At 41.2% G+C, this 20,423-nt stretch overlaps 3 protein-coding genes and 1 long non-coding RNA gene across 10 annotated transcripts in view; 2 read left to right on the top strand and 2 right to left on the bottom strand.

Moving 5' to 3' along the window:
• LOC122633463 overlaps window positions 1–8,681 on the top strand; it is a 20,299-nt gene extending 11,618 nt beyond the window's left edge. For 4 of the 6 annotated variants that reach the window (XM_043821366.1, XM_043821363.1, XM_043821364.1 and 1 more), the window contains exons 5-18: window positions 76–210; window positions 354–383; window positions 455–536; window positions 619–813; window positions 896–1,030; window positions 1,094–1,334; window positions 1,457–1,685; window positions 1,824–2,266; window positions 2,428–3,383; window positions 3,504–4,288; window positions 4,701–5,013; window positions 5,103–5,352; window positions 5,565–5,792; window positions 5,925–8,681. In XM_043821366.1, coding sequence (XP_043677301.1) covers window positions 76–210; window positions 354–383; window positions 455–536; window positions 619–813; window positions 896–1,030; window positions 1,094–1,334; window positions 1,457–1,685; window positions 1,824–2,266; window positions 2,428–3,383; window positions 3,504–4,288; window positions 4,701–5,013; window positions 5,103–5,352; window positions 5,565–5,792; window positions 5,925–6,130 — 4,228 coding nt within the window. In that variant the 3' untranslated portion in view covers window positions 6,131–8,681. Of the gene's footprint in view, window positions 1–75; window positions 211–353; window positions 384–454; window positions 537–618; window positions 821–895; window positions 1,031–1,093; window positions 1,335–1,456; window positions 1,686–1,823; window positions 2,267–2,427; window positions 3,384–3,503; window positions 4,289–4,700; window positions 5,014–5,102; window positions 5,353–5,564; window positions 5,793–5,924 lie in introns of those variants that run through there. The other 2 variants (XM_043821367.1, XM_043821368.1) reach the window with 2 other exon arrangements.
• A 1,032-nt stretch (window positions 8,682–9,713) lies between these two features.
• Window positions 9,714–14,499, bottom strand: LOC122633466 (kelch-like protein 10). The gene is made up of 10 exons (XM_043821377.1): window positions 14,372–14,499; window positions 13,410–14,074; window positions 12,740–13,077; window positions 12,324–12,655; window positions 12,070–12,251; window positions 11,674–11,885; window positions 11,276–11,611; window positions 11,065–11,187; window positions 10,824–10,991; window positions 9,714–10,710 (listed from the first exon to the last, which is right to left on the bottom strand). The coding sequence occupies exons 2-10, from the start codon at window positions 13,946–13,948 to the stop codon at window positions 10,514–10,516; spliced, it is 2,427 nt and encodes an 808-aa protein (XP_043677312.1). The 5' UTR covers window positions 13,949–14,074; window positions 14,372–14,499; the 3' UTR covers window positions 9,714–10,513.
• Window positions 14,500–14,596: 97 nt separating this feature from the next.
• On the top strand, window positions 14,597–17,474 carry LOC122633470 (15-hydroxyprostaglandin dehydrogenase [NAD(+)]-like). 2 transcript variants are annotated; one of them, XM_043821380.1, is made up of 7 exons: window positions 14,597–14,730; window positions 15,952–16,085; window positions 16,315–16,438; window positions 16,511–16,617; window positions 16,714–16,887; window positions 16,991–17,145; window positions 17,315–17,474. In XM_043821380.1, exons 2-7 carry the CDS (start codon window positions 15,993–15,995, stop codon window positions 17,427–17,429), a joined length of 768 nt encoding a protein of 255 aa, XP_043677315.1. In that variant the 5' UTR covers window positions 14,597–14,730; window positions 15,952–15,992; the 3' UTR covers window positions 17,430–17,474. The 2 variants fall into 2 exon arrangements, with proteins under 2 accessions (XP_043677315.1, XP_043677316.1); XM_043821381.1 differs by lacking the exon at window positions 14,597–14,730 and adding an exon at window positions 14,769–14,905.
• Window positions 17,475–17,580: 106 nt separating this feature from the next.
• Window positions 17,581–20,417, bottom strand: LOC122633472. Its single transcript, XR_006328122.1, has 3 exons — window positions 19,948–20,417; window positions 19,569–19,839; window positions 17,581–17,721 (listed from the first exon to the last, which is right to left on the bottom strand). It is a non-coding gene; the product is annotated as an uncharacterized LOC122633472 (long non-coding RNA).
• Window positions 20,418–20,423: the final 6 nt, after the last annotated feature.

The following is a 20,423-nucleotide window of genomic DNA, read 5'->3' on the forward strand; positions in this document are numbered from 1 at the left end:
TCTCTCTCTCTCTCTCTCTCTCTCTCTCTTTCGCGCTTTTTTTCTTTCATTATTCTCCGTTCGATTCCTTTTCAGGGCATTGCAGCTAAACTTTGCGCCAACGAAGGGCCTCCATTATCATCTCCCGGTACTCTTCGATTACTTTCATCTCGCCGCCGTATCCATCACGATCCACGCTTGCCTCGTGGCGCTTCATCAGCCGTACATCAAGTCGGTATCTCGTTCTCCTTTCTCTCTCTCTCTCTCTCTCTCTCTCTCTCTGTTTTTCTCTCTCTCTCTCTAATTATATTTTGATACTCTATTCATTATCCTTTTCCGTTTCTTACATTGGATTTTTGCGCGCGAACAAACAGGAAAAGCATCCTGCATTATGTTCAGAGTTGGTAAGTTTTCTCTTTGCACCTTTAGTTTGATCTTCCCGTTCGAGCGATCAATCCGTCTACGTAATTTGTAGCGCACCGCGCGGTGGAAAGCCTTGGTTGCAATTTAAACAGACGGCAGCAAACAGCGAAAACAACGCGACATTCGGGAACGTCGTAAGTTTGTCATCGAGTGCCGATTCGTTGATTGCTTCTTAAACCGAATGCGATTGAATTCTCCTCCTTTTGTTGATCGTAGGAAAGCACGACAAGGTGCGTCGGTTCGGCTACAAGGATGCAACACGCAAGGTTGGTTCAACAGGAAGTGACGAGACTACTCTTAGCCGCTAGGGAATCCCTGTTGAACGATCTGGCCGATCTAGCGAGACTTTTACCCTCTTGGCAGCAAAGGGCACTCGAGCTTGCACAGAATACGCACAAAGAGATCACCAAGGTTGTGTGTTAGTTCGCTATCCAATATCCGACCGGTTGAGATAGAAAAAAAATTAACGTGTCGTGTCTGATCTCGATTGCAGATGATGGACACGGAAGAGGCGGATATAGCTCAACTCTGCGCACAAAATATCGTTCTCTGGCAACACTTTCTGGAAGCGTTTTCTGGTCGCGAAGCTGTGCATCAGCATCTCGCTAGGATTCATCATCAGTTGCGAGTAAGATATCGCGACGCGTTTGTCCGTACGTACACATTTTTTCATCGCACGTTCGTTCTTCAGGTTAAACGCTTCGCGGAGGGTTTCTTCGTGCTGGAAAATCCACGAATGTCGGCGGCGGGCTGTTACGATGCAAATTATCAATCGTATCAGGCTGTGAGCGAGACCGCACGAAGATCGCGTTATCTCGCCTCGCTGCCTCCGTTGCCGGTCCATTGCCCGGAATTGGATGGCGATCTTCATTCGTTGCCTTTAATCTTCGAGGATCAATATGCCGATATGCAACAGAGACACAGAAACAGTAGTAAGAAGAAGACCGTCCGGTTGATACGATCTAGATCGGTTATCGGACGGTTTCTCGTTAAAAAGATATTACGTTCTCGTTAAAGAAATGATACGTTATACGTAGAACGCGTTATCCTCCAGTTCCCAGCATGGACGACTGTAGCTGCGGGATCGCCGCGATTCTGGAATCCAGATCTATGGGTATCTGGTCGCCGAGAAGCGAAGGTGCTGCGCAGGATATCGGAGCGATGCAGGCTCGCTTCGCGACCACTCCTTCGACATTACCGGCCAGGCACAGCAAGTCTCTCGATCAGCTTGGCCCCGAAATGCCGCCGTTGCAGCCAAGGGCTTCGCCCAAGACATTACCCAGGTCCGTTCGAGTCTCGATCGATCCTCTCGATCGATCCTCTCGGTCGTTCGAGTGGTACGAGCCAATGAAGACCCTTTATTCCCGACGAGACTTACGGGTATAATTCAATGTTTCAAATCGCACGTCGGCTTTATACAGATCGGTCTCGACGCAATTATTTCCCAAACAACGTGGCGGAATTAGAAATGCGACTCCACCGGCGACGGTTCCGTCGAGAGGAAGGCCAAGGTCAACGGTACCGTCCGGCAACACCCTCTTTCCACCGTCCGGACAACAGCAGGCCTGTTCGGCGCCAAACCCATCGTTGAGTTCCACACCGGTGATACCTCTTCCTCGTGCCAAATCCACGCAGATGTTGGTGCAAAATCGGCAACAAGTCGATCCGCAATCCACGTCCATCGGTTCGCTTCTTGTGGCGATGTTTCCCGAGCTACCGTCGGACACTCGACTCCCTGGCTATCGGCCGTCCGCTAAGTCCTGCGAACAGAATCTAACGGTACCCTCCTACGTGAGAACGTTGGACTTGGCCCAGCTGGCTGATTGCTTGAATACCGAAAGCAAATCTTCACAAATCTCTGAAGGTATGATCCTCAAGTTTTTTCCTTTTTTGTCTTTTCTTTCTTTCGTTCTCTTTAACCTGTCCATGTTCTTTCCTCGCTTATAAATTTATAAACGTCGCATCTTGAATATCTATATCTGCGTATATATACGTTTAGACGAGCTCGCGTATCGCTTCTTTCAGACTTTCACTCTTTGGACACCAGAAGGATACGATTGGAGCCGAGGAGTCATCGATTGTTGAACCGTCAAGGCCTCGCCGGTAACGATCAAAACAATTTTCCTCTCGGCAAGTCCGGTGCAAACGTTGATGGTTTCTTGCACGAACAACAGCCTCTTCACACGGCCACTCTCGACAGGATAACGTATCGTGGTAACGCCAGAAAGCAGGCACATCAAACAGGTGGTAAATACAATCAAACGAACGGATTGGAATCACGACGTTACCACACAATCGGGAAAACTAGCTCTGGCCATGGACAACGCAATCGGGAAACGCAGGATTCGATGAACGGTGCCACGCTGACGAGCAGTCATTCGTTGCTGATGGAACCGTTATACAGAGTATCGAATTACTCCTCGACCACTACGGATTCCTTCTTTTATCGAACGAACGGCATCAGCGGCCGTACTCGCGACGAGACTGATCGACCGAAGAGACCAAAGAGTACCGACAGACTCGTCGACGAGGTCGAGAGGAACGAATGTTGCGAGTTTAGGAGGGAGAGGACGAAAAGGAAAGAGGAGAGAGTGACAAAGTCGCCAAGGAACGGTGTAACTTTGTCGTGTTACATGGAGGAGAAACAACAGAAGCGAGGTCAACGAGAAAAAAGGACGATCGAATCGCCTAACGAGCCTCTCTACGAGGTAATTACGCTCAAAGTCGAACCAAAAAGGGAAACGCGCGTTGAAAGAAGAAGAGACAAGCACGGTAGAAGGCCACATTCCGCTCCCGTTTTGGACACCGAACGTCCATCCGAGGATGGTAGAAAGTGTGGTCATAGGAACAGGAAGGCCGCCCCACCGCCTCCGGCTTATCAGGATCCGGCTATGGCGCCTTTGCCCAAGTATCGTCATCCACCGCCAGCACCTACGACCAGTGTCCTTGAAGTTGAGAATAACAATAAGATCATTCTGAAGGTAATAATAAGTTTGGTTCGAATTCTTTTGTTCCGTTTGGTCAGAACTGAAGCGATAAAGGAAAAAAAAAAAAAAAACGAAACCACAAACTAATATCTGGATATGACATATCCTTTCCAGGTTGAGCCAATAAAGTCCCCGATCGAGATATCGGCTACGAACGGCAGAACGCCATCATCCGAAATTTCAAATACCGGTGAACAGCCGCCCAATGTGAAAAGACTGAGATGTGCCAGCGTTCCCGTGGCACAGAACAAAATCGTAGTCCCACGTAGCGCCGTTTCGCTACCATGCATGCCGATACGCGATAGCAAAGATAGCCTTAGCAACAATCATCCCGTCATTCCAAATCCCCTTAGTCCGCCGTCCACTCGACCGAGCAGTCCTACAACGAGTTCGAGCTCTAGCAACTTGACGTCCGAGTGTTCAGGTTGGGTCAGCAGCGGCGACACGTCTAGCTCGGAACAAAGGCGAAACGCAAGATTATCCAGTGAACAGTTGCGTCAGAAACTTTCCAAGATCGTACCTAGGAAAAAAAGTCCGGCAAAGGAGAGTAGTCCGGTCGAACATTCTTACGAAGAAGTTAGATTACCACCACCCAAGATGTTCCAAGACGAGCCACCACCTCCCGAAGAGTTTCGTGATCCACCAGCCCCTATTGACAATCCTCTTTATCACGTGTACGAGACGGTAAAGAGAACTAGGAGTCCCAAGCGGAATAAGACTGCACCTTGTAGTCCTCAACGCAGTCGGGAAAATGCGTACGGTGGTGGTAGGGACATCTGTTTGGATTGTTACCAAGAAGGCAAGGAACTTTTACAGAGCACGCAGGACGACTTGATCAATTTTAAAAAATGCAAGGAGGAGTTTAAGCGACAGATGAGCTTCTCTGGAAGGATTTATAGGTGTGTATTTACTAGCTTTTGAAGATCGTCCTCGCAATGCTCTTGGTCCCTCCGATACTCTTCCGACAAACGGTAACGATCCTCTCTCTCTCTCTCTCTCTCTCTCTCTCTCTCTCTCTCTCTCTCTCTCGAAATTTTAATCTTTTGTTTCTTCCCACTAACGCAAAAATGTATCTATCTGTAATATGGCGTGTTCTGCGTCTTGGATAGATCGAGTCGAGGCGTTTTGGTTCACCGTTTCTAGTTCCTCTCTCTCTCTCTCTCTCTCTCTCTCTCTCTCTCTCTCTCTCTCTCTCTCTCTCTCTCTCTCTCTCTCTCTCTCTCTCTCTCTCTCTCTCTCTCTTTCTCGCTCACTCCAGTCCACCTTTCCGTTCGTATTTTAAGTTCTCTTTATCTACCTTACCCCATCTAGAGAACGCAAGGAAGCGCAGTATCGCTTCCATAAGCGTGCCCGTTCTTTCGGATACGGTGACCTTCTGACCCCGTCGTCGATTCAACCTTTAAGATCGAATGTGCCTCTTAGCGATTACCCAAGCCTGGCCTCGACCTTGCCGTATTTCCACATCAGCGACGAGTATCGCCTCTTCTCGCCGGAAGGTGCTCATCTAATCGTTTGCGTACACGGGCTCGATGGTAATGCGGCTGATTTACGTCTCGTCAAGACTTATCTCGAATTGGGTCTACCCGGGGCACACTTGGACTTTCTCATGTCCGAGAAGAATCAAGTAAGTTTCTATCCACCATCTAGCATATATATTCTCCATTCTTTTTGTTGTACGATCTTGTTGTTGAATAAAATCGTATCGCTTTTAAGGGAGATACCTTCTCGGACTTTGACACGATGACGGATAGATTAGTGGCTGAGATTCGTCATCACATTGAAATATCGGGCTTGAATCCAACGAAAGTGAGCTTCATCGGACACTCTCTGGGGACCATCATCATACGGAGTGCTTTAACGCGACCACAACTTCGGCCACTACTTCCTCGTTTGCATACCTTCCTTAGTTTAAGCGGACCCCATTTAGGCACTCTTTATAATACCAGTGGATTGGTTAACGCTGGTGAGTGAGATTATACTTGAAACGGGGACGGTTTGCAACGCGCAATACTGACATCGATGTCGTTAGAAAAAAAGTATACATACAAACATATATATATATGTTTGTATATATAATGTTTGTATATATATATATATATATATATATGTTTGTATGTATGTATGATGTATACGCACGCGCGCATCTTTTTGTACATCTTTTTTATATATCACTAGGTATGTGGTTCATGCAAAAATGGAAAAAGTCCGGATCGTTGCTTCAACTGGCGATGAAGGACGCGCCAGACGTCAGGCGTTCCTTCATGTTTCGTTTGAGTCAGAAGAGCAATTTGCAAAAATTCAAGCACGTACTCTTGTGCGGAAGCGCCCAAGATCGGTACGTGCCGCTTCACTCGGCGAGAATAGAACTCTGCAAGGCTGCCGTACGTGATCCGTCCGATCAAGGTATTCCAATATCTCCCTCTTTTTTCTTTCTCTCTCAATCGAGTATTTTATATATACAGGCGCGCGCAAATATATAGATGTGTCTATCTATGTACTATATTTAACCGAATTCATGAGTTTTCTCATTTGTAGGGGCAGCGTATCGCGAGATGGTGCATAATATACTCTATCCCGTGATGTCGGCATCCGGTGTGAGCTTGGTCAGATACGATGTCCATCATGCGCTTCCACCGACAGCTAACGCTCTGATCGGTCGAGCAGCTCACATCGCCGTCCTTGACTCCGAGCTTTTCATCGAAAAATTTCTCCTCGTTGCTGGTCTCAAATATTTCAGATAAGGAACGGGCAAAGCTTCATTCGCGGATGAGAGTACGGTCATGACCTGATGTGTACTCTAAGTCATAGAAGCCAAAGAATGATAAACGACAAAAAGGGACAAGAGAAATGAAGAATATATGATAGTATCTTGGTGTAAAGAAAGGAAGAGAGAGAGGGAGAGAAGAGATTGACAAAGAGAGAGAACGGCGCGATATCGTCGCTTCTTCAATAGCTAGTCCGTTTCTGATCACAAGTATGAGAGACACCGCATGATTATTGATTAGGTAGTTCGATTAACGACGAAGAAAAAAAACGATTACATTTTAAAAATAAACGATTTTCCCACGGTCGCATCGGTTCGAAAATCTTTCGGCCTAGTTCGAGATCGATCGAAGATTTTTAGGAAAGAAAACAAAAACCAAAAAAAAAAAGAAATCACGAACAAAAATTATCGAGAATCATCGACGGATCCTCGTAACGCCAATTTCATCGATATATCGCGACGAAAAATCATACATACCTATATTAATTGTAAGACCATCGAACGAGATTGGTCAATTGGTCGGGCAAGTGTGCGTCGCAATGTACGTTCTTTCGTTTCTTCTTTTCCGTACGCTCTTTCTTTTCCATTTATCTTCTTTGTTTCTTTTCAGAAATTTCAAGATATCAACTCGCGTCATTCGTCGCGATATACTTGCCGCGTATTAAAACGTATGTAGACGATGTTTCGCTGACTCTCAAACTAACATAAGAGTTCATCGTGAATATAACATAATGATTATAATTTTCATACACGCGTTAAACGTTTAAACATAGACGCGAACTTTCACGACATTAATCGAATGTTGTATTCAATAAATATTCGTAGTTCCGTAATTCTCATTCTATATTTTTTTATTGAAGCCTCAAATATAATTTCTCCTATAAGTTTTTGTCAATGAAGTCACGGGTAACTCTCATCGTAAGAGTCAGCGATTCGCCGCATATTTAAAAGAAAAGAAAGGAGAAAAGTTAAAAAAAAAGTAAATAAAAAGAAATAAAATAAAATATAAAATAAAAAGTACGCGAGAGAGAGAGAGAGAGAGAGAGAGAGAGAGAGAGAGAGAGAGAAAGAGAGAAAGAGATAATGCGAGAGAACGTATTGTCTAGTCGTTAGGAAAGTTATGAAACGCATGTCAATTGTTACCCTCAGATAAGTGTGAGTGCGTCCCGTGCGTGTAGAGAGGATGGATGATCCAAATAAGAAAACGAAAAAAAGGACGATGGACGAAAAGAAAAAAAAATGAATATAGAAAAGACAACACGAATTGGAGTATTATGTTCGTGCGATTTTCGTTGGTGTTGCACGACGAAGAAAATGTGCATAATTCGATTAGAACTTTCGAAGGAGCTTAACGCAAATGAGCTCGACGAACGAGCTTGCGAACGAAGAATACAAGTCGCGCTAAAAGAAGATGAAAGGGCGTTCTATTTGCGTGCGAAGAAAATGGAAACGTATTTAAAAGAAGAAAGGGAACGAAAGAAAAAAAAAACGTTTCAGGTATATGAAATCCCTCCAGTACTAGATCTCAATTGCTCGTAACAATCTACGAAGAATTATAATTAATTAAATAACTCGACCAGCGGACGTTCTACAAAAGGAAATACGCCTATTATACGATCGATCAATCGTCGTCGGAATGAGAGTCGCGCGCGCGCCAGAGGGAGAGAGAAACAGAAAGAGAGAGAAAGGGAGGGAGGGAGAAAGAGGGAGAGGAGAAAGAGGGAGAAAGCGAAAAAGAAAAACATATATAGAATTAATTAATAAAGAAAGAAAAATGAAATGGCGTCGTAGTGTACATCATCGTCGTAGCTTGTCGATCATTATCATATAATTAACTTTTAATTAATTATCGCTAAGACTCTTTACAAGACTCTTAAGTCGTTGGTGCTAAGTATGGAAATCTTCATTTCTTTCTTCTACAGTCAATATTATTCATTTATATGACACACACACACATATTCAAGATCAATTTGTTCCGCTTTTTAACCTAATATTAGAAGCGTCGGGTGAATTCGATGCGTGATGATATATTGTTCCTTTTTATCGCGAATGTTTAACGAAACAGAAACAGAGACTCAACCCAGTGGAAATTGACCGCGAATTTTGATCGATTTCTTTACGATAGATTAAGTAATTTTTGCAACCCAGCATATTTCCTTTTTCCTTTTTCAACGGGCTGGTATCCCATATAAAAAAAAGAATAAAAGAGAAAGAAAATGCACGTGTGTGTTTTTGCGTGTTTATGCGTGTATGAGGGAAAGAGAGAAAGAGAGAGAGAGAGAGAGAGAGAGAGAGAGAGAGAGAGAGAGAGAGAAAGGAAGAGAGAAAGATAATTATTATACGATCATCTATGATAAAAAATTATTGACGATTTTTAAGAGGCATTAACAATAACGATAATTACATATTAATTAATTATGTGAGCGAATCGATTATTATAAATGAATTTGTTGGAGCGTAAACGAAAATTTCATTTCCTCGATTCGACGAAATGCAAACCGCTCTCTTTTCGTTGCATTGCATTGTAAGAAAAAATACGGTGACTGCCAGAAAAAAGGAAAAAGAATAAGAAAAAATTCGAAATCGAAAAATACAAAGAAAACATAGGTAATGTTGGAAAATGATCTTTGAGACATAATTCCATTTACTCATTGTGAAATTATGTGCCACAGGAATCTTCATCAAAGTCCTAATTGATTACTCGTTCGTACATGAGTCTTTGCATTTGTAATCGTATCTAGAATTAACATGCGTGTACCTTGCGAATTAACTTTACATAAGTCCATATGTGTATACACACATACATACACACACACACACACATGTACATATATATTTATATGTATGTATGTACATATATATATATACGTGATTTGTGTATTTTTTAGTTTCTTATCATTGTACGCGTGGCACAAATTTTCTAAAATCTCGTTTTGACGAGGACAAAGTTGGGAAAACTGCCAACAAAGACACGATCTAACGATAGATTCTAATGATCAATCGATCGATCGATCGATATACATGTGTGTATATGTATATAAGCACACGTAGTTATATCATTTAACCGTGAAAAAAAAATTTACATTCGCAATTTTAGAAGGATTTACTTGACGGATTTCTCGGCAGTAGAGCGAGCGCGTCATCAATTTTAATCTGATTTCTTTTTTTACGAGCATATGTGCATCGATTGTCGCATCATTTTTTAATTACAAAAATCGACCGAACGACAAACGATCGGCGTGTTCGACATTATGTTCGATCATTTTCGAAATCTTATAATGGACAAAGAAAAAAAGAAAAATAAGAGAAAACACGCCTGATTCGTTCGTCCGTTGACTAATGTGTATTTTTAAATTGAGTTTGATCAATGAGATCAGCAAGTATTTGTCAATGCAACTATGTATGCTTTTGTGGAATAAGATCGTGTATCGTGCGAGAGGGATTGGAGAGAGAGCTTGAATGAGAGTGAGAGAGAGAGAGAGAGAGAGAGAGAGAGAGAGAGAGAGAGAGAGATGCACAAGAAGAAGTAAAGAAGTTTGTCGTTAAGGGAGAAACACCAATGAAGAAGTAACAATGTATACACTATACATAATATATGAGTACATATGAGAAAAAATGAAATAAATCTATACATAAAGAGATAGATTAATATAAAATCTCGATTTATTAATGAAGGGGAGCGACCGCATCCCAACAACCTGATTTTTATTTTCAACTTACTCTATACTTTTATATAAAAAAAAAGGAAAAAAAGAAAAAAAAGGAAGAAAGACACATTTATATAGTTTTATTAATAGAGTTAAATCTCTCTCTGATTACATAACAATCACGATAACGAACAGAATCGGAAGATACGCGTGCGAGAATAAAAATTCGAAATAATTTTCACCATTTCGTTTTTTATATCTTCGAAATAAATGTGTTTGAAACACTATAGATAAAAATCATCGACACGCGTGATAATCAGAGAAATTAAAATCGTATATACACGCATGAAACTAACGTGTTTCTTGTAAATTTTACAAACGTTAAAAAAAAAAAGAAAAAAGAAAAAAATAAAAAAACATCAATATCGCGTAAAAAATTGGCTAAAACGATAAATTGTTAAATCGATTGATGGATAAAAATTTGTAAAGTTATTCGATTTTGACTCATTTGTAGAAATGTTGCTTTGTTTCCTATTAACGATATGATTGTGTGCGTGCGTGCGTGCGTGCGTGCGTGCGCGCGTGTGTGTGTGTAGGTGGGTACGTGCGTGTGCACGTGTGTTCGTGTGTGTGCGTGTGTGGAGAGGTATGCGCGTGCGTTTTTTTAATTTCTTGAAATAATTATAAATAATTAGAAAGGATAGCGTTCCGTGCTATTCGACGTTACGAAAGTCCTCTGGCGCCTCGTCGTCTTCCTCATGAAAATTTGCAACAGCACCCTCGGCCATACCGTCAATAGGTCCAGCAGCATCCATACCGACCGCTTCGTCTATGATCATAGCAACGTTCGTCTCGGCAGGACCTTCTCCAGCTTGATCCGGTTTTCCACGACCATTCGAAGTCGCTTGTCCTGGATATCGACGAGATACTTTTAACAATAACTCGAATATTCAAAAAATATAAGAAAGGGAAAAGGTTATAGGGGAATGGAAGATAAAATAAAATAAAATAAACCAGTCCTACCTTGACCGAGATCTCGCACTTTGCTGAGGTAGGAATACTCTCGTGCGTTTGAGAGACCCGATATCACGCAGGCACTGAGTGCACTTCGATTGAGATTCATCGGCGACGCGTCGTACCACTCGTTGCTATCCGCATCGTAGCACTCAACGTAGGCAATAGTGGTCGTACCTGGTAAAGATTCTATTTCTCATTTCGACCATTAAAGTCGATGATCTAGGTGTCAAGTGACTCTTTGACTCACCATTGAAACCTCCAACGACAAAGATCATATCGTCGAGGATCACGGTAGCAAAGTTACTTCGCGGACTGAACATTTCGGTGACTTCCTGCCAATCCTCGGAGTTGTTAGGACTGTAACGTTCTCCTAAAAGGAGATCAAGGAGATGGCTAGAGAAAAGTAGAAAGGACAACCTAATTATCGCTCGGGTTTCGAATATCGAAGAAACTTTCACCGGAACTTAGCCTAATGAAGCCGTTGAAGCCGCCCAGAGCGTAAAGACTATCTCGAAAAGCAACCAACGAGACACCGGATCTAGGACTGATCATGGATCGAATGTAACTCCACTGATTGCTTTCGAGATCGTAGACCTCGGCGGAGTCGAGGATTTCCTGACCATTGAAACCACCGACGATATAAATCTTATTGCGGAGTGCAGCCGCACTGGCATCCGAGCGTTGTCGATTCATCGGCGGAATCATCTCCCATTGATTTTTCTGTGGCTCGTATCGTTCGGCCGAGTTCATTCTGGTTCTTCCATTGTACCCTCCTAATGCGTATATCTTGCCACCTTTTGCAAAAAAGGAGGGCTCTGTTCGGGCTACTCGATATTTGTACTTCCGCGTAACTTACCGTGTGTGCAAACGCTAACGTAACACCTAGCATGGTACATGCAAGCTCGTTCACGCCATTCCTTCGTCACTGGATCGAAACATCGGACGGTATTAAAGTGTTCGTTCCCATCAAATCCTCCGATCATATAGATGAGATCGTTGAGAGCGCAGATCCCGTGATAAGCTCGTGGCGTCAGATCCGTGCTTACTGATAGAAACCATCTGTCAGCTCTGAAGTTTACACAGTTGAGATTTATACAAAGGTGTTATATGATTTTTAAGGCATAGGTTACGCAGATATTTTCTTCGCAATCCTTGTCGTTCCCTTTTTTTTTTCATTCCCTTCATTCTTTCTCCAGATCTTCTCTTTATTTTACTACGGCCAATCGTTTCGTGACGATGTGACCAGTTTTACCTCGTGTCGTAAGTTTCGACGAAACTAGTCGGTGAACCGGCACTCCACCCACCAATCGCAAAAAGGATTTCGTAGGGTACTCGTGGTCTCGACAATGGGTTCTTCATGTCGATTTCTCCGTTCTGTTTGTTGTCTTGTTCGGTTAGGTAAGCTTTTGCCGACTGCAATGTTCGTTGACAGGTCTAAAAGGAAAATAAAATGGAAACGTTTCAAATTCATTTCGGACGTGTTTATTCCCTTTGCATTTTACCTACTTCGTCTTCCCGAATGAGTTTCCAATTGAGGACATTATCAGCGAAATAATTGTAACTCATTGATCCATAACGGATACATTCCAACAACTTTGCCACGTGAATCTTCCTTTCCTCTACTTTATACTCGACCCAGGTTTTAACGGCCTCGAATACTATCTCCTCGTTTTTCACATTGAGTTCGTCATCCTCTAATATTGACTCCAATTCCTCCGACTGCAATTCCTTGAACTCTGAACTCTCATAAAGTATTTGTTTGAAGTGATGACGAATGTATCTTCGGCCTTTCTCTTCGAGATCCCGGCAGAAATAGTGACGTGCAAATTTGAAGATTCCTACAATCGTATAGAAAGAAGTTAGGATCCATCAACATTTTTTTTCAGTTTAATTCAAAATCCTGTCGCATTAACCTCGCATACCTAAACAATTGTCCGGCTTGAGTTCTTGCAAGAGAAATTGACAACAGAGCTGGACAACACCAAGGACCTCGAACTGATCTGCCAAAGGTAAGAGCTGCTCTACGTTGTCCGCGTTAACGTTGCAGGTGCCGGTATAAGCATAATCGAGGATCAGAGCGAAGATTTCACTGGGTACCGAGTCGATAACTACCTCGGTAGTCTCGCTCTTTCCACCCTTGAGACTATTGGTGAAGAGGGCTTTGAAGTAAGGACTAACCGCGGAAAGTATGGCTCGATGAACAGGAAAAAACTCGTCCTTGGCACATCTGATGGCACCGTCGCAAAGCTGTCGATTCGCTCTGAAAGTAAATCGTTCGTTGATCGTGCGCACTGTCCTTTTTAAGAAGAAGAAGAAGAAGAAGAAGAAGAAGAAGAAGAAGAAGAAGAAGAACAAGAAGAACAAGAAGAAGAACAAGAACAAGAACAAGAAGAAAAAGGAAAGAAGGAAGGGAAGAAAAAAGAGAAAAGCTCCAAGATATTCTTTATTTGTATAATAGATATTATTCGGTGTATTATTCGAGTATCCCCGTTCGCACGTATCATCATTCGATGCATATCTATGTTAGCTTATGGAGAGATAATCCAAGTCCACGCCGCTAGGTCGGTCTAGATAATAGCCTGAAAAAATAACCTAAGTTCCGACCAGACAATTGGGAACTCGACCAGGGCGTAATTGGAGGGGAGACAAACGCACTTCCTCACTCTGGCGGCCTGTTTTCTCTTGCACTGTTTCAGTGCAAGAACAGCGGCAGTACGAAAACGACGTCTCGTAATATTCGATTGAGCAACGATAGCTTCCTGAGCGTCATCCTGACGTAATTGTCCATCGGCTCGTGGCCTTGAACCGAGTCGTCGACCTGGTAACGACGAAAGCAACGGCCGGAGGATTAGCAATGGATTTCGTGCTGGTCTTCCTCTACTTGCTCCTCCTCGTCGCCGAAAAATTCCTCTCAAATCTTCCTCCCTCGAATCCTCTTCGCTCTCGTTATTATCAAACCCTGTCCAAACGTAACCGCGGAGACTCGCGGCCATGACAGACGAAGGCCAAAAATTTCCACATTCGAGTTTGCCTGATTTTACTCCTAGCTCGATCGATCGTTCGATCGCGGCTGAGAGAGAATCGTTAATCGAATTCGACTCGTATCGTACTTCCGACTGCAATTCTTCCATTTTCAATAAATATCATTTAGAAATTAAGAAATTTATTTTTCTCTACTTCCTTTCTTTTCTACCACTCCTAGGTAGTAAATTATGGAACGAGAGAGGGTGGCCGACTCGGGACGATCTAAAAACTTCCTAAGGTTGGACACGCGGATGCAGACGCGTATTTTCATTCGAAGAAAAATATCATCGTTGAAACGTTCCAATTTCAAACGTTCCAACGATATTTCATTTCGTTTCTACAATGGAAAAATCAATTCTCAATCGATTCTCCTCGAACGCGAGACGGATCAAACTACATTCGAATTAAGAAATTCTTTTCACGTATGTACGTGAAACGTTACTACGTTTATCAGAAAAAGAAAAAAAAACCGAACAAATTTATGATTATTGAAAATATTAATTTCCACTTTAGCGAAACAAAGAGCTTACGAATAAGGTTTGCGTTCGAAAATGAAGGTGGCAGGTTCTCGTTTCAAGGGCGGGGTCGATGTCGCTTTCTCCCCCTTCGAAATGGTGAATCCCTAACTTTAGGATGGCCGAGGGGTACAGGGAGGAGGAGCAGCATTGGATGGAAGGTTAAGGGCTGTCTAGAGGGCGCGAGTCGCTTACGCAGCTCGTACACGCACACACGTGCGTCACAAGTTGGCACGCAACCCCGCGCCAATCAATATCCAGCTATATAGGGTGTGTGCGCATTCACTTGCCGAGGGAATTTAGGCGAGTCTCGATCTTCCAGTAGGAACCCGACCACCAACCACACCTCGTTGAAGCCTGGAATCTCGATACTCGTGCGTGTTTGTTTCTTCCTCTCTTTCTCTTTTCCTCTTTTCGTCTCTGTACGCGCGCGCGCATATTCTGCGTACGTGCGTGTGTACGCGCGTACTCTATCGAGAGACACGTTTCGTTTTCGTTCCAGTCTCTATCTTGGCTTCTCGAGACGGAAGAGCCAGCGGGATTTTGAAGGTATAAAATTTCTCTAAAGATAACGAAAAGGGAACTTCTCGTGCTACTAAATTGCGTTTTGTGTATTGCTTCGATTTTACCTTATCTCCTTTAATTTTTTTCCTCGTTTATTTCATTTTCTTCTTTATAAAGATGTTTTATCGAGGTTTTCCCTTTTTCACCTTTACGGAAGAATCAAATTCATCCGAGTGAAGTTTAAATTAACGTTTAAATAGAGTTTAAATCGATCTTTTTATATTTATTTTCGATCGAAAGAAAATGACACAATTTGATTTTTCATCTCCGAAAATATTTTTCTTTTTTTTTTTTTCCAACATTGTAACGCGAACCAAACGAACAATATGTTCTCCTTTTTACGACGAGACGAAGCAAAATAAACGAGGGAAAAGATACGCGATCTCTCAATCGGCGAATCTTATTCTAAAGGGGCATACACGTGTCAAACCGGCAAAGAACTTTGTATACGCGCTATGTTTGACATGTGGTGCGTGTGGTAAAGCGCTTAGAGCTTCGACTTGTGTATCAACCCAGACTTACGCACACGCACGCACGCTACGTCTCTCGTACATACGTAGATATGAAAACCTCGTAGGGGATTCGCAGTGGGAGATGCATGGAACGGGAAGGAACGAAGAAAGAAGGAGTGCGGTAAACGACGCTTTCAAACTAAATTCAGTGACTCATGTACTTACTTACGACACACGCGAGGAGTGAGCGGGTGAATACGAGAGAGAGAGAGAGGGGGGGGAGGGCAGTACTTTTGTACGTGCTTTTGTTCCATTCCACCCTGAATGACGGCGCGCTCTCTATCTTTCACGATAAATCGAAACGTTCGATAGTACCAGCAAAATCAACTCGTCGAGAATCAAATCCAGAGTTACGAATCGATATCTCGTTACCCGCGATAATGCGGCAAGCATTGTCAAGGCCGAGCAACGCGAATCTATCGCAGCCAAGTTCATTGTCAAGTGACTTGGATTGATCCACAATATTATACCATATATAATAAACTGTGCTTCTCTGTACACTTGTTTTTCCCTGTTTAGGGAGAGGCATTACGATTCAGGACTAGGAACTCGATCGAAGGATGGAAGTTAAAGGGCGAGTTGCCCTGGTAACGGGGGCTGCTTCCGGTATCGGAAAAACTTACGCCATCGAGTTGTTGAATCAGGGAGCCAAGGTCAGCGAATAACGATATTTGTTTCTTTTAGAGATTCTTGATATCTGTGAAGATAGTTAGAAGTCCGAGAATACAATCGTAATTGTAGATACTTGTATGTCCATAATACTGTATTTAGGAGGACGGACAATTAACAGAAAGTGAGAGGACGTTTGGAAACAGCGTAATGTCTCTCTTCATTTCTGTAATCATTTAGGTTTTATCAGATCTTTCTATCGATTTGTCACAGGTATCGATTTGTGATATAAACAGTACGGAAGGCGAGAAACTGGCTGACGAACTGACCGTGAAATATGGAAAAGATCGAGTAATATTCTCCCAATGCGATGTCACAGATTATCCACAATTCGAAGGTAACACCGTCACGTTCATGAGAAAGAAATGTGCCATGGATGATTTTTCTCTTTAACGATCTCTTTTCACAGCGTCGTTTCAAACAACAATCGCTGCTTTTGGACATATCGACATCGTCATCAATAATGCCGGTATAATGAATGATCGATTCTGGGAACTCGAAGTCGACATCAATCTTGTAAGTGAATATTTTCCCTTAAATAACAATCAAAAGCGTCAATTATATATAAGGAGGAACTTTATATACGGCGTATCTCGTTGTTGAAATCTTTAGAACGGTGTGATACGTGGCACTCTCTTGGCTCAACGATTTATGGGTACGGATAAAGGTGGACAGGGTGGTATAGTTGTAAATACCGGAAGTAATATCAGTATCAACCCCTACGTCAGCGTGCCCATCTATTCGGCTACAAAGGCGGCAATCGTTAGTCTTACCAGAGCATTTGGGGTGCGTCGATATGGAAAGTTTAATCCGAATACAGATGAGGAATATCATTTTTATTATTTCGATCGTTAGATATATTTAATGTAACATTCGTTATTGCAAATAGGATCAGTATCACGTGGAGCTAACGGGCGTCAAAGTGATGGCACTTTGTCCAAGCGCCACGGACAGTAATTTGGTGGCGGATGTTGGCAAACAGTTACTTTCGCCGCGATATCAAGACGCCTGGAGTCGAGACACTGCTTCTTCTGTTCCGCAAAAGTGAGTCAAAATTAATAAGTGTCGATAATTAATCGAAATGAATTTGATAAATGATACATATAGTTATTTATTATTTTCATCAACAATATATTCCCAAGTGGATACGTATTCGATACAAGATATTTTTTGTTTTTTCTAATTCTTTTTTTTTTTCTCTTTTTTTTTCCAGAGCGGAGCACGTTGCCAAAGCGTTGATTCATATTTTGAGTATGGGCAAAAGCGGAAGCATTTGGATGGTCGAGAATGGTGAACCACCTCGCGAAGTGAACTTTCCAAAATATTAATTAATTTACTTAAGAGAGAATAATAAAAAGATAAGTTTCAACGCGTCCGTCTTGCACGACACGTGATTCTTCCTCGCTTTGACCACAAGATAACTATGCCGTACCATAATATTACGTATAATATTGTATCGATTTTATAGTCGAACACTGCCGAAATCGTAAGTTCTCGATCGAACTCTGTGACGATCACGCTCAGGATCACGGTTACGATATGGTCGATTGATGTTCACTCGATCATCATGTCGAGAATCGATCTGTCGACATTTTGTACGTTTTTACTCGTTCAACAGATCTGTAAGTAGCACCACTCCGATAAAATTAGCACGCTAGAATCGCGTCGATCGCTTGATCGTTAACGGATACGTCCGTTAATCATTTGCTTTTAAAAATGGAAAAAGTGTGTGTGTGTGTGTGTGTGTGTGTGCGCGCGCGCGCGCGTGTGTGTGTGCGTGCGTGCGTGCGTGCGTGCGTGCGCGCGCGTGTGTGTGTGTGAAGGAAAGAAAACGATTGATATACGAAGTATATACTCGTAAAATAAGTAAATAGGTACTACTCGTCCATCGAGCGTTGCCGAAGATAAAAACATAAAGTAATAAGAAAGCGTTGAATATATGACATTTTTCTATGTATTTTTGCGCCAGAATAAAAGACAGCAAATTTGAATAAAGGATTGGGCCAATTAGCGAGGCCTGACAAATAAAACTCACAAATCGCTTCTTGAGATTCGAAGCATTTTTGCCGTACCATAGGAAGCTCATTTTTTTACTTGCAAAATAAAATATGATAACAAATCATTCATATCGTTGTTAATAGCATTAATAATTTGTGAATAACTATCCACATATATCGATGATGCTTAAGATCGACAGACTAATGACCTTAAAGATCGAAGATTTATAAATAATAATAATTAATCATCGAAAAGCGATCAGACTGATTTTATAATTTTGATAGTTATTATATGTATAATATCATAATTGCTTTATCGACAATTCGACCGCATATTTACATACACGACCTACGTGGTTTCAAACCTTGAACGAGCCTCAAGGATTGAGGATTAAAATTGATTATTTTTTATTGTCAATTTTAATTTATAATTTCATATGTTGTTATTTTCAATATATTATAACATAGGTAACGAGCAAGATTTATGAGGATGAAGGACGTTCAAAACAAATACGTACATACGTATATATACATGCATACATATATACATACATACACTCACCCACCCACATCATACATACACACATCATATATACGTATATATGTATATTACGTATTTTCGATCGACGAGATAAAGAAAAAAAAAAAAATATTCGTAGATAATGGAAACTATTGTTGGTTTGTTTGTTATGATTTGCTGAGAATGTATGTTGCAAGCTTTGCCAATAAAGTCGCATAGCTTTTTAAGAAAATCGAAAAGAAGAATAAATCCTACTCGTCTTTTTTTTTTATTTTATTAAGAAAACTCGATCAAACGTAAGACCTGCCAAATTAAAGTCACACGATTATTAATTTATTACACTTTCATTCGTAAACGATATTCTTTCGACGTAAAAAAAAAACTCTCCCATATCATTTTCCATATTTCAGGAAATTTCTAACTTGTACTGGAAAGAGTTATAAAATTTGATTTTTTATCCATTGATTTAACAAAAAAAAATTAAACAATGAAAAATACAAAAATAAGTTAAAAAATTTTGATCGATTATAGTAAAACATACATTGTTTGCTAAAAACAGTATTCCAACGTATACGTTCTGTATATCTAATGTTCAACGTATATCAGTATATATAAGAAACAAATTAAAAAAAAATATATATATATATCAATTTCTTTGTCGCTTTTATTTTGTCACGAACATTTAAATTATTCAATGAACATCTTAAGTTTGCGTTCGTCAATATTGAAATGTGTGTGTGTGTGTAAGTACATATTTGCCGCTATAAGATTCACCAATAACAAAAAAATTATTATTCTGGGAAAAGTTTAAAGCGTTATGAATGTCTCGTGCAATTTGAGTTTCATTACTAGCATAGCCTTTATCATTCTGAGTGAAGCTATATCCAGTGCCAATTGGATTATCAATGTAAATTAAGTTACGAGAAATACTTAAGAAATATAATACTTACACGATGCAAGTGTTGTCAGAGTCGTTCGTTGGCTAGATAAAACACGTCCAGATAGCTGCTTGGAGGAACGAATACTGCGTACTAACACACGTTAGTAAGGACGACGAATGGGGGAAAGTCGTGCCAAGGCCGATCTCTCCGATCGTCTCTTGTTTATTTACAAATACTTTTCACTACAAGACTTTCCAAATTCTCCGAATTGTACGTGGTATATATATACATGTAGTAATAACAATTTATCACGCTCGACTAGTTTTTCTTTCGTTGCTTGCTAGAAACAATAGGTAGAGTGTCTTTTAAGCTATTAGCTACATACTAATGTTATCTTTCTCTTTTTATTAAGAGCCCCTTGTATGTATTTAAAAAGAGACAAAATTACGTGTGCGTAACGAGACTTTGCTACAACGACAATTTAAATGTTTTAAAATTAACCTTAACCTTTATCTTTATGCGCGTATTATTGTCGAGAAAACATCATTTTTTGACACGATTTTTTCAAACAAAACGAAGCGCGTATTCGAAAGTTCGGAAGAATCGTATTTTCATTCGAATATTCATGTTTGAAGCGATCTCGTTCATCAAAATCGTTAAAAAATTATACCTGTATTTGTCGTTGGCGTAAACCAACATAAAACAACGAGAGATGGACTGTCAACAAAAACGGACCTTTGAACGAATCGAATCGGTCACTCTCTCTTTCTAAAAGCAGAAACTTCAAAATTAATACTTTCCTCGTACTAACGTCGAAAATAATATACATTTATATGAAAAATAATCGTATGCAGGCGCACGAACATTTTTCTTACAAATATATTTTCACGTTTACGAGCTTTATTTCTACAGATATCAAATCGA

The sequence above is a fragment of the Vespula pensylvanica genome, chromosome 12 (assembly GCF_014466175.1).
Source record: "Vespula pensylvanica isolate Volc-1 chromosome 12, ASM1446617v1, whole genome shotgun sequence".
NCBI lineage: Eukaryota > Metazoa > Arthropoda > Insecta > Hymenoptera > Vespidae > Vespula > Vespula pensylvanica.